Source organism: Podarcis cretensis, assembly GCF_951804945.1.
Source record: "Podarcis cretensis genome assembly, chromosome: 4".
NCBI lineage: Eukaryota > Metazoa > Chordata > Lepidosauria > Squamata > Lacertidae > Podarcis > Podarcis cretensis.
The window spans coordinates 76276663-76290375 of record NC_137173.1 but is presented as its reverse complement, the minus strand read 5'-3'; the positions used below and the strand labels follow the sequence as shown (position 1 = coordinate 76290375).

At 40.1% G+C, this 13713-nt stretch overlaps 1 protein-coding gene and 1 long non-coding RNA gene across 8 annotated transcripts in view; one reads left to right on the top strand and one right to left on the bottom strand.

The window, feature by feature from the left end:
• AFF3 (ALF transcription elongation factor 3) overlaps positions 1–5625 on the top strand; it is a 242227-nt gene extending 236602 nt beyond the window's left edge. For all 7 annotated transcript variants that reach the window (XM_079972474.1, XM_079972472.1, XM_079972471.1 and 4 more), the window contains 4 exons: positions 1041–1134; positions 1548–1597; positions 2589–2803; positions 4042–5625. In XM_079972474.1, the coding sequence (XP_079828600.1) occupies positions 1041–1134; positions 1548–1597; positions 2589–2803; positions 4042–4163 (481 nt within the window). In that variant the 3' untranslated portion in view covers positions 4164–5625. The remainder of the gene's footprint in view (positions 1–1040; positions 1135–1547; positions 1598–2588; positions 2804–4041) is intronic.
• A 258-nt stretch (positions 5626–5883) lies between these two features.
• LOC307214410 lies at positions 5884–7330 on the bottom strand. Its single transcript, XR_013838052.1, has 2 exons — positions 6682–7330; positions 5884–6532 (listed from the first exon to the last, which is right to left on the bottom strand). It is a non-coding gene; the product is annotated as an uncharacterized lncRNA (long non-coding RNA).
• Between the last annotated feature and the right edge of the window lie 6383 nt (positions 7331–13713).

The following is a 13713-nucleotide window of genomic DNA, read 5'->3' as shown; positions in this document are numbered from 1 at the left end:
TTCTCTGCAAAACAGGCATTCTACAAATACAAACCTCCACATCACATTTTATACACAATGCGCACAAACATAGCATTTTATGCACATTAAGCACATCTTTTACACTTATTCCAACTCCCTCCTAGAGAGACAGACAGTGCTTGTTCAAGATATTCTAAGATTAATAACCTGAGAGACATATGCTACCATCTCTTGATAGCTTCATTCATGTCCAGTAGCTCCTTGGTTCCTGCAAGATGTGGCAGCTGACTGGCAGCAGGGGGGTGGGACAAGTGCCAAAATAACCTGGGACATTAAGATCCCACAGATGGCAAGAGCCAGTGCCGCTAATAGGATTTACAAGCCTCAGAACATATGTGAGTAAATCAGTTAGGATTCTGGTTTACACAGTCATGGTGCGGCACAAAAGACCAGGAATGACCAAATTTACATAAACATACTTGCAGTATTGCCTTATCTGGCTATAAACACGAATCACGCACCCAGAAACATAAGGCATTTGAACAAAGGCAATTGAAAGAAGATAAACCGAGTCTCCATTTTTTTTGTAAAACAGGCAACGCCTTCCATGGTGGTAGAGGGAGTAATAGGAGCTTGTGCCAGGCTCAGAGAAGCTGTGTTTGAGCACAGTACTGTTTTTAGAGAATGGCTCTGAAGAGAGCTGAAGGAATTTAACAAATAGATGAAATGTGTTAGGAGGTGATAGTTTTTGCAGAGACCTGAAGATGATAGGATGGTGCAATCACTGCTTGTGAAGTGCACCCTTATTTTTTTTTCTCTGTCCAAACGTGTTTTGCAGGCTTGTTTCCTATAGGGCTTCAACAACTTTCAGCTCCTGATTGCCCAGAGAAGAGAGCAGAACAAAAGAAATAAGCACACACAGCACAAGCATTGATGGCTCTGTTGTGTTATCTCCACCTCCTTTCCGAACTATTGTTTGTCAGCGTTAATAAGTAATCCTTATCCTAGAATGTTTTCTAGCTTGGTGATTAAAACTGAAGTGATAGCTTTGAATCTTTCTCTCTCTCCTTTCCTTATAGTTACCGCTGTCTGGCAATTCTATATTGGAGAATGTTTCGACTCAAAAGAGACCATGCTGTAAAATATTCAAAAGCACTTATTGAGTATTTCAAGGTACTTTCTTGTCTTGGGAAAACCTGAATATATTGGGGGGGGGGCGGCATTATTGTTCCTGAATACTGGAAACAATACTGGCCACTTTTCTGAACATTTTGATTTGTAAATAAAATTTGAGGTGCATATCATAGGGAGATGTGTGGTTGCCATTGACATGGCAGCTGCCCCCCCCCAATTAATTAAATCAATAAAATACTTAGCTAACTGAGGTTCTGCCCCTTCCCAACATGAAGTCTCTCCCCCCCCGAATATAGAATTCTACGATTCTATATGATTCTGTGATTGGACTTAGTTCTGAGTAACGTATAGGATTGTGCTGTAAGATGTTCTCCCTTTTCTTCTGAGCTGTGTCTTGTTGGCACTCATTACAAACCCTTTAGTTACTTGTAACATATTTTTCCCCTCTGCAGAATTCATCTAAAGTTGCTCAAGTACCATCTCCCTGGGGTGCCAGTGGAAAGTAAGTTCACTGCTCCACTATCCTATGCTAAGATTTCATTCAGCCATCCACGCACAGCTATAGTTTTGAATACTAGCAACTTAGGGGTAATTTTGCTGCTGCTGTTTATAAAGAACCTGCAGTGGGCTTTGATCAGATGAACAGGCTTTATTTACAATAAAATAAAAAGTAACCTGAAAGGGTTTTGAGACTGCTTTGCTCATTGCATGGCAACAAGCCTGAATTTGCTGCAAAGGGTACATACATTCCTATCTTGATTCTCCCAAAGGGTGTACCTGGGATGTATGCATTTTTGAAAACCTGTTTGTCACATTCATGCTTTATATTTGTTTGCATGCAGTTTTAAGAATCTTTAACTGTACACCCAAATAGTAATGTGTGAAATAGCCTTGCTTTGCTTCTGCGTCACTGAATCCTCCAGCCAGCATCATTATTTCTTTCTTTCTGGGCTAGCTGCAAGAGCTGTTTCCTCTGCCTTGCTGGGGGTTTGCTGTATTCTGAAACAACATACCCACAAATACCAGGAAGAACTTGCAACCCTTAAAAAAAGTATTGGGAAAGAATAATGAAGCTTGTTGTAAGGAAGGACAGGATGTGGAAGTCAATAGGTCAGGGGAACACTAGCCTGGGTGAACTTGAAACCATTTATGTTTACTGGTATCCTGTGGTGGCTGGTGTCCATTGGAACTGGTAGGGCAAGAAGACAGGGAGCCCAAACAGTAGTCATACCAACAACAGGCAAAGCTTGTTTCTTTTAACTCCATCCTCTTGCCTGTTGAGTTCTGCAAGTACAACATGGAGACCGAGGAGAAGGAGGAGGATGTCAGCCATTGCCACCCGCTTTTAAGTCAGAATAATGCAGGCCGGTGGGGGCTGGCTGAGGGCACACTGAGACCGGCGGGGCCATACCATAATGGACCAGCTTCCACCGCTGGTATCTTGAGTATATGTACACAGTTTTTAATATCCTACAATAAACTTTGGTTTTCAGGTATACGGGAACACCCTCTCCAGTTTCACCCAGCCCATCTCCTGTGAGTTCTGTAGGGTCCCAGGGAAGCACTAGAGCCCCCTCCCCCTCCTCCATCATCAGCATTCCACAACGGATTCACCAGATGGCAGCCAATCACGTCAGCATCACCAACAGCATCTTGCACAGTTATGACTACTGGGAGATGGCTGACAATCTTGCCAAGGAAAACCAAGGTAGGTGTTTGAAAATCACTAAAATTGGCCAGGATTGTTGACAAGCCGTTTTGACCCATGCTTGAGTCTAGGTGTTTTGGGTCTTGGATCTAGATCCATGAACCTGCTGATGAAGCAGCATTGGGCACCAGCTCATTCTGCCACTTATCCTGATGCTCCTTCTCACCTCTCTGACTTGCCACTGGCATCACAGAATGAGGAAGAAAGCGCCTGTTTTTCTTTCAAAAACAGTGACCAGAGTCCCAAACTCCAAGAACGACTTGGAGTTGACTGGTCACCACTCTCTCAATCACCTTTGTTTAGAAAGGGTATGTTAACCACTGATCTACCGCGGATAACATTACAGTGGCACCTCTTGTTACGTACTTAATTCATTCTGGAGGTCCGTTCTTAACCTGAAACTGTTCTTAACCTGAAGCACCACTTTAGCTAATGGGGCCTCCCTCTGCTGCCATACCGCCGCTGCGTGATTTCTGTTCTCATCCTTAACCCGAGGTATTATTTCTGGGTTAGCGGAGTCTGTAACCTGCAGCGTATGTAACCCGAGGTACCACTGTATATGGGTCCAAGCTTGGTTTCTTCAGGAGCGGCTGAATTATAACTTCTTTTTCAAAAGCTGGAACTGCTCATTCAAGAGGCATTTACAAACTTATGGACCCAGAGAAGACATCCCCTTCCTGCTAGAGTGAGGGTGGAGCGTTCAGGTGGTTGTCCAGACTCTACCAGTCATCTTGCCCACACCCTTTGGCTCCAATAACTGAAAATCATTCAACAAAATTAGACCATTAGTGGACACCTGCACTAATGACACTATGCTAACTGGAGCCCACATGGTGATGGATGTGGGTGAATTGTATCTCAGAATTGTATGCTACAGCCTGTTATGAACTCCTGTTTCAGCACTTTTAATGGGGCTTAGTCACTCACAACTAACTTTAGCTGAATCAGGGCTGTTTTGTAAACCAGGAAACAAGTAACCATTCTTCTTTTGCACAAAAATCAATGAACCGTTAAGAAAGAAAAGGCTGGGGAACCAACCTTATTGTTTCTATATAAAATCGTTCAGTGGTGGAAAGCTTGCAGTAAAGGCATTAGAAGCCTCAAACAAGCCCTTTAACCATGAATTAAATTGTGCCTACGTTACCAATATATTATGTGCATTAATTAGAAATTTTAAAAATGCCTATCATGCAACCAGGAGTAATCAGTATTGGTTTTTCTAACGTTTTATTCCCTAGATTTCTTTAATGATTTGGATGTACTGATGGGACCTGTCACCTTGCACAGCAGTATGGAACACCTGGTACAATACACCCAACAAGGACTCCACTGGATAAAGAGCAGTGCTCAGTTGTCATAATAACCGTGGCTTCATCTGGACACTAGACTCTCTCACAGACAATTCAGTTATTCTAGACACTGTGCTACAGAAATACGCAACGACAGCATTGCTTCAAACAAATGTGAACCTTTCTTTAACATGGAACAATTTTTTTTCCAGAGTACAGAAATAGGTGTGTATGTATATTATGCAATGTTTGTCTCTTCCGATGCATTATACTTTAATAGTCTCCAAATATCACTTCTTTACAGAAGAAAACTAAACATAGGTGTTTTAGAACAAACCCTCTCACATATATACAAACACACACGTACACACACACACACACACATACACACACACACACTCCTCCAATAGAAAACTATGGCTTGATTTATCCAGGTATAATAAACATTGCATCTTATTCAGAAAAGTCTTTTCTATGTGATATTAAGTGTGTTCATAAATCTCTGCTTAGCTTTTCTGAAAAGATGTGGTTTCGTAAACTAGGCCAAGTGCAGTTTCATAGGCAGATTTGCTCTATCATAAACTATGTTTAGTCTGTGATTTACATTTTAACAGAGATGACCAATTTCTGTTCCTTGGGAGCTCTTCTGTTTGCCAGACAATAGTCTGGATACCAGTTTGCATGGAAACGGACATTCATCCCTCCCCGCCGGGGCCAGCCCCTCATGAGGCAGGGTCCACCTGGCGCAGCAGATCCTGATGTTGATCTTTCTTCTCTTCCCCCACCTTTGTTCCTGATGTAGATCTACCCTGACCCCCTTCTTCCCTTGTGTGGGGGGCACTGGGGGCACCAGTTGGGGATCTGCCTCATGTGCCAAAATGTCTTGGACCTGCCCTGCTCCCATGAGCCTTGTGAATGGTTAGGCTCCATATACGTTAGCATTTAGCAGTAAGGGTTTCCTAGTCACAGAACATCTGCACTCAGACACAACAGCATATACAATAAACATACACAATCACAATGACGCCGTATTAAAGTGTGAAACATGTTTATTACTTAGCAATCTGAAAATGGCGTCCTTTTTTGAATGAAACTGAGGATAAACTTTTTATCATACCTTGATTCGAATATTGTGGGCTCATTAGTGGCCAGATCACGTCCACAAGCTTCTAATTGGCTACCCTTGTGATTTACATAGAACAATATTCAATTCAAAGGCCTGCTATGTTTTGTGGCTAAAAAACCCCAAAAACTAAATTACATGTAGAATGTAATATTTGGTTTTTAAATCATATTTGTTTTCAGAAAGCCATTTATACATATGCATATACTATACCAGGGAACAGTCTTTAAAACTGGTAGAGGGAGGTGGAATAATGAAATAGAATGTAAAGGTATTGGGGAAAATATTATCTCTTTATCAACGGTGACATTTCAAAACAAATTGTAGCTGATTCCACCAATAATGCTGCAAAACCAGTGCATAAACATACACACACATTCTGATAAACATTTTAGCAATGTAGCATATTAGCAATTTTTTTCTAGTTCAAATTTAATTACATTCAATTCTGTTTATGTGCAAAGCTTGGTTTGCTGCCTTCTGTACTAAAAATAATCTGTTGTTTTCTTCTATACCTGTGCTTTTTATTATTCCATATTTATAAATTCTCTTCAGTGCCTGCTGACCAAGAAAACAAATCTAGCAATAATCAGATTCGATTTCAGTCAGAGAAAGCCGCATCAACTGTCTTGTCCTTTTGATAGATTATTCTTTTTTTTTAAAATGAAAATAAGAAAGTGTCTTATGGAGCCTTTAAATATTAACAAATGTATTGTGGCACAAACTTTCATGGGCTAGAGTCCATTTTGTCAGATGCATGGAATGCTCACCTGAATACAGTAGACAAATATACACACATACAATATATACACATATACACAATGGGTACAGAAAAAGGAAGGATTCCCTCTCACCCACCCAATGATCAGGAAGTGATACAGTATAAGAATCTCACTATGATTCTGAGGACCAATGAATACAGAATCTTATTTAATAATTTCATTTTTGTTTTTGATCAATCTTAATTATTCAGCATTTATATCCTGGAATGTTCAATACTTATTTTGCATCCCATTCTGAATCCCATAATACGTTTAGTCATTTCATTAACATTAGTTAGATTACTCAGTGCTGACTTCAGAAAAATGAATTTATAATTCAGTTGACACTGAATGTGATACTTGAGCAGGGCCTCAGTTTTTTTAAAAAAATAACGTACATACAACATACATACAAACGAAGCCAGAGCTTCATTTACTGATTTTGGCATTGCAGTTTTCAGTACTAAAGATGCAAGACAATTTTCAAACTAAACAACTCATCTCTTCAGAAGTTAACATTGCCAACAAATTAAGGGTGCAATCCTAAACACACTTTCTAGGGAGTAAGCACAATTGAACACTGTGTGGTTTGTTTCCAGGTAAACACGCACATGACTGCTCTGTAAGTTCCAGTAACATTCATGAGTATCACCTGTGTGTACATACCATAGTTTTTCAGACTGATAAAATTACTGTTTTCAGAACCATTTAAGGGAGTGTTGACCCTGAAGATGCCACAAATAAATATTTTGGCATTATACTATGTAAAAAGATAGGAAATGCAACAGAGGTAATGCTAACTGTTGAATACTGGGGCAGGCAGATGGGTGGTGGAAATAAAAGAAATGGAACGAATAGGTTACAAACACAGTTAATGTCCCTATAATCTGTGTGAGGCAGCTATCACAGATTAAGTTCCTGAGTTTCTACCAGTAGCCCCAAAACACTGATAAGAAGGGTTTAAAACGATGGGTTCTTACTATGACAGCAAGACAATTATTGCATATTTATTTTTGTTTGCATGTTCTTTGCTTATGAAATACATGGGAGTGCTATGAACATATACCCGTGCATCAAAAATTCCTACTCAGGATGCCAGCATTTTCCCCACCTCAAGCATCCTAGAGTCCATCTGGATAAGTACAATATGTTCCTAGAAATTATACAGGATTTTAGGGGGTTTTGTTTGCTCATTAGCATGCAGCTGTGTGCAAATACTGTAGGAACTTACCAAGGCTCCACATCTGCCTTGCATGGGATCAAAGTAAGAACACAAATAGGCGTAGATAATTTATAAAAGTGATCAGTTTAAAGAAGAAGAATTGCCTTACATACTAAGAGACCAGTACAGTGGTACCTCGGGTTAAGTACTGGAGGCCTGTTCTTAACCTGAAACTGTTCTTAACCTGAAGCACCACTTTAGCTAATGGGGCCTCCTGCTGCTGCCGCGCCGCTGTTGCACGATTTCTGTTCTCATCCTGAAGCAAAGTTCTTAACCTGAGGTAATATTTCTGGGTTAGCGGAGTCTGTAACCTGAAGCGTATGTAACCCGAGGTACCACTGTATTCTAGGTTCATATAATTTCTGAGCAGAGTCTTTGATTACTTATACTGGCGCAATCCCAGTAATGCCCATGGACTTCTTCACTATATGGATTTATGAGCAATGAGATGACACCAATTTAAATTAGCAATGAATTTCTGATGTGTAAAGCTTGAAATAGTTTGCCTTTGGAACTATACATTAGCATTCAGATGTAAATTTCCACCAGTTATACAGGACTTTTATATAGCCAGATTTTTATTTTTTTTAATGAGGGCAAATATCCAGCCCTTAAAGGTAAAGGGACCCCTGACCATTAGGTCCAGTCATGGACCACTCTGGGGTTGCAGCACTCATTTCGCTTTACTGGCCGAGGGAGCTTCTGGGTCGTGTGACTAGCATGACTAAGCCGCTTCTGGCAAACCAGAGCAGCACATGGAAACGCCGTTTACCTTCCTGCCGGAGTGGTACCTATTTATCTACTTGCACTTTGATGTGCTTTCGAACTGCTAGGTTGGCAGGAGCAGGGACTAAGCAACGGGAGCTCACCCTGTCGCAGGGATTCAAACTGCCGACCTTCTGATCGGCAAGCCCTAGGCTCTGGTTTAACCCACAGCACCACCCGCCTTAGTTTGTACTTAATGCATCTATCCACAAGACTGCAATTGACCATTTCCCTCCACTTTTTGGCTACAATTTTTAAACAAAACCAGGGTTCACAAACCTACTTGGATTAAACATGTCTCTCTCTGCTAGTGGAAAGGAACTTTGTTTCTGATGGACACTTGTGATCACTAGAACCCCAGTTCAGCCAGGAGAACTGAGCAACACCTTTGCCCAGTCCAACCTGTTCTGTGTGTTTAGGATTGTGGTCTAAATGATCAATAGTAGCAAACAATCACAACTGGATTTCACAAATTCATCATCTTCTCTTCTATTCGCGCAACCAAAAATCATTTTAACAAAATCTTGTTAAATAATAATTCTATTTCAACCCACAATTTTCTGAGAAGCCATTGCTCTAGTCCATATCATAATCTAAGACAATGTGACATTTTATTTCTGCACATCTTCTTAACATAGAAGATAAAACTGTTGGAAAAAATTATCTTTACAAGTGAAACACCCACAGACTATTTTGTGTGGTGAGGTAACCATTTGTTCTATGGTCAATCTCAGTGTTGCACATCTAGCCGTGTGAGATCATGGCCATCTGTTGCATCATGTGATGGGGGAAAATTTACTAAGTCCCTGCTACCAGTGGGAAATGAGGGCAAGATAGATGCCTAGCCATTTGGTTTCCCATAAGCCAAATCCTGTGTGGTGATAGGTTTCTATGAACAGTACATCTTGGGCAGCCTGCTAGTAGGTTGTTGTTATTTTTTTAATTGCCTTTTTTATTTCTGCATTCTCATCTTTACTTATTTTGTGCCTTTGCAAATCACTTTTATATTAACTTGAACAAGTAACATTACTACATGCAAGCTTTCCAAGTTGTATTTCAAGTAATCCACCACATGACTAGCAGTTGTATGAAGCAGCTACAAATACAGGTGTATGTCTGATGCAGGTTCACTCAAGATGCTCATGTAGACCCACCAATCCTTTGGCAAGTGCTTGCCATGGGTAAATATTACTTGAACCTGGTAGTAACAGATATGGCTGGCCAGAATTTTTCCAGAGGCCACAATTGCAGGCATTGTGGCCAACTACGTATTGGACAGCCCACCTGGTAATATGTTAGCATTAGCCATCAGTTGCAGATGTGCCCCAGATTATACTCATTCATTTTTGTGTATGTCAGTAATTCTGCTGTATGCCAGTGTAGAGGGGGCAGTTTCCACTATACAGTATCAGCAACCTTTAGGAAATTCCTGCTAGGACTAAATGTCATGTTATAATGATCTGTTTCCATTCCTCTCACACTCCTTAACATAGAACTCAATTAGTCCATAGTTACAGGGGGGTTTTCTATTGGTGCCAGCATTGTTTTGAAAAAAACAGGAAAGGCGATAGAGTGCTATCTATAAGTCTGGCACCTTTCTGCTAGCATTTATATGGTCTCAATACAGTTCTTCTGTGTATGTCATTACAATGGCATGTTTTTATTGTTTACACTCACTGAGCAACTTAAGAAACGGAAGTATTCTGTACAGTAATTTATGCTCTAAAGTGTGTGTGTGTGTATATATATGTATGTATGTATGTATATGTATATGTATATGTATATATAGAAAGGTTTGAAGTTATTAATTTATTGAATCAGTTGGCATTTCCTCCCCAGTCTCCAAGGGTGCTTCAGAAAGGAAGAGCAGTATCAAGGAGCCCAGGGAATTGCCTTTTGGTCTGTCTGGCTCACTCTCATTTTCACTGACAGGCCGCAGCTCTCCAAGATTTTACACAAGGGGGTCTCTCCCACTCCTACTTGGAAATATCAGGAACTGAAATTTGGACCTACTGCATCCTGAGTTATGACTCTCTCCCCAGCTCTATGTCATGGGCAACTTTCTTCGACCTAACTTTCCAAAACACCCTTGTAGTTGCAGATAACTTTCTTCTTAGACAATACTAATCTGAGGCTATGGCTGCTGCGTTTTGATCACTTTGCGGTGAATTATTTATGCCAAACCTATTATCAATTTAATTAGAAGTAGCAATGTCAGAATGTCAATCCAAGCAATACATAGCGAATTAGGAAGGGAAGGGAGTCATATTAATTCTTTATAACAGCATAACTACAAAACATACATGATACATGACAAGAACGAACTACAAAGTGCTTTTCCATTTTGCCTCTTTGAGACCAAAAGCAGGAAGCCAATCAAAATACTAAGCTGATCTGCAGCAAGTCTGTCTCAATTCCTTCCTCAAGCAAGCTGAAATGATGCATCCATTGGTGTGTCCATTTGTTGATGATAATGAATACAGGTGTGTTCTGTATATTCACGTCATTAGAACTGCATCAATGTGAGTGGTTTGTCATTTCCTGAGAGTTTCGTCTCAGCCAAGCATGTGACTGATGGAGTGAATAGCGTGCTTATGTACTATTTGAACTTGATGGTCTCCCAAATTTTGTAATAGGAATCGCAGGATGTGCAAGCAACGTCTGTATTATTCTGCCTCCTAGAGTATCAAACTACTTGACATAGCTCAGCAGATAACATTTATTCAATGCCATGTTTGCAAATAAAATATTAAATCCGTTGGCCCCACTTCATGATAAAGAAAATAATGTGAGAGGTTTGTTTGTTTATAGCTCTTTTACATAGCTCTTTTACATAGTTAAAGTTCATGTGTATAAAGTGATGAAATATTATTGACAAATTGTTTTGCTGTTTGGAGATTTTGCTGTTTCTACCATTCATACAAAACTCATGTAGCACAGTTCCTGGAATGGTGAAAAACCCTACTGTAATGTTACAGAATGAGCCTTAAGGATTTGTTTTTGTTTTGTTTTTTAAAAAAGCACTTTTATATTATAAATATTAATTCATCGATAAGATTACTTTTTTAATGTGAAAATAAACCATGAACTCGACACCTTTAACATCTCAATTTTGTCTCATCTGAGTCATTTTGGGAAACGTATAAAGCTGCCATTATTGTAGCAGTGCAGGTTTCTAAACCATAGGGCCAATCCTCACTCCAGATGAGGATGAAGGGATCTCAAATTATTTTGCATGAAAGAGAAACTGCCCTGTTCTGGGGGAGCTCAGAGCTCACAGGAGAAGCCCTGCAATGTCTCATCAACGAAGGAATTCCAGGCAAGAGTGGAGATCAAGGCAAGAGTTTAAGGCAACCAGGATACCTGAAGGAACTTGACCAGCTCTGCAGAGGCAGATATGCAAGCTGTTGTCTCTGCATGCACTTAGATCAAGGAAAAGGAAAAGGAATTTGCATCTGTACTACCCAAGGGCTGGTGCAATATGAGAGAATGCAGAGACGTCCATGTAGCTATACTTCAAAAACAAAATAAAATTGCTGCACCAGTGTGAAACTGCTCCTAAAAATAAGATTTAAAAACATACAGGAACTGATCTGTTCCTGCCCTTGCGTTTTAATAGCAGATATTTTCCCTTGTTGTCATGATCACATTCTGCCATACCATATGGACAGGCAGTCAATATTTTAACAGGGCAAATAATGCTATTTTAATAGTGTGGAGCCACAATTTTAATCTGACTTCCAGCTGATTGTAGTACAGTTAATGCCACAGCAGAGTTAAATAGTTTTAGAATGCAAGCAGCTGTCTTATATTATTACACTTAAGTTTCATCCTTCTGAAGGGACAATGCCAGCTGTAGGCACAGGCCATAATGGGGCAAGGAAGCTGTTTGTTGTAGGGATGTGGTCAAGGGATGATGGCAATGTGGAGCTTTAAAGCTGTGCTCAAGTATAAGGGCCATTGAGAACTGAGCAACGTGTCCTTCAGTGGGACAACTTCTGTGAGTGGAACACCCTGGCAAGCATCCTGGCTGTAGTGTCAATACTACAAGCTACATTTAAAGAGGTATTTATTCCATAAAGTATATATATCTTGATCGTAGAAAACCTCGAGCTGGTTTTACAAAGAGGATAAAACAATAACATCAGTAAGAACAAACTTAGGGGTGGGGTGGGGAATCTAAATTTGCCCTAGATTTTTTTTACTTATTCAAAACTCAGTGGCATCTGTAAATAATCTTTACACTTTCTCTAGTAAATCACTGTACTGCGGCACATGCGCGCCTGTTATATTACACAATGAAAGAGATTGGGGATAACTTTATTTGATTATTTAATTTCTATAAAGTTTAATATATTAAAAAATCATTATAAGCCCTCTACAAAAAACTGAAGCAGCAACAGATAAAATATTACAAATATACAAAGTTACATACGAAAATGTTAATTTAATACAAAGTTACATCTCTCTCCCCCCATTCATTTCCCTTCTGACACACCCTCCCTTTCAACATCTGGGTTTTTATGGTTTTGAAACTTTCATACTTTAAAAATCAGAGTGTTGGTTTTGTTTTGTTTTTGCTTCCTGGTTTTCTATGTACTTGCTCCCTGCAGCTCCTCTTTTTGCCCACTAGATGTCAGTCAAAGGCAGCTGCATTCAGAGGAGGCCTCTTCATCCTTTATTTTCCACCCCTGACAGCAACAGCGTGTTAAACATAGATTATCCTTGCACTTTAATCCCCAAATGTATCCCCGTCTCGGCTAAGCCTCTGTAGCAGACAGAAGCTAGGAATGTCCTGTAATGAATGATACTGATAAAAGCAGGTACAGTGCGGCAGTGCGGGAGACGTCTGGCGTTGCATGCAAACTCTGCGGGCTGTGCCTGCAATGCAGCACTGTCTTGTATGAGAGATGCGATCAGACTGATTTCAACATTATACACACAGCCAGAGTTAATGTGATCTTGTCTATAACGTTCGGCTGCCTATGCAAAACCATTTGGTTACAAGGTAATCGATCTTTCACTTACATGCAGAGCAGTCTCCTCGGTGCAAGCTCTCTTGAGGCTATTGTTACAAGGTGGGGGGGAGAGGAATCCAGATATTTACATAGACATAGTCGCTAAATGTACGTTAGCTTATTTTACTAAGATTTTGTTGTTCTGTCTCTGTGTGTGCTAGCATTTGTAGAAAGCAGTGTTTTGTGTGTGCTGACACACAAGATCCGGAGCAGATGTCGTTTTCTTTGTACACACACAAATATGTAGAAACAGCTGTGCATTGCTTCACACACGTTTTCACCCATCTGTTGCAATTGCCCTGGAGCAATGAGTTATGTCGTTTTTTTGTGGGCTTTGTGCGGTCCAATAATAAACCAAAGACATTAAAATGAAATTGGCAAAGCTGGAATTTGATTCTATGGAGGCACTCAAATAAAAGCAATTAAGTTACCCATGAGTCAAGGGCAGAAGAAAAACTCTTAAAGGGCTACACTGAATATCAGAAAAATAAATGCACATAGGAAATAAAGTTTTTAAAAGAATATTGTTATATCCCCCCCCCCCATTTCCACAATTGGTGCAAGATTTCAGCGGTTGCAGATGCTTTATCCAGGGTGTGAGTTTCCTTCAGGACAATGAGACACAGTGGAGACTGTGGTGTCTTTATGATACATGGTTTATTTACACATATATACAGCCAGAATCCAACAGAGGAATGTCCAGCAATACAGTCCAATAGGTTCTGGCCTCTC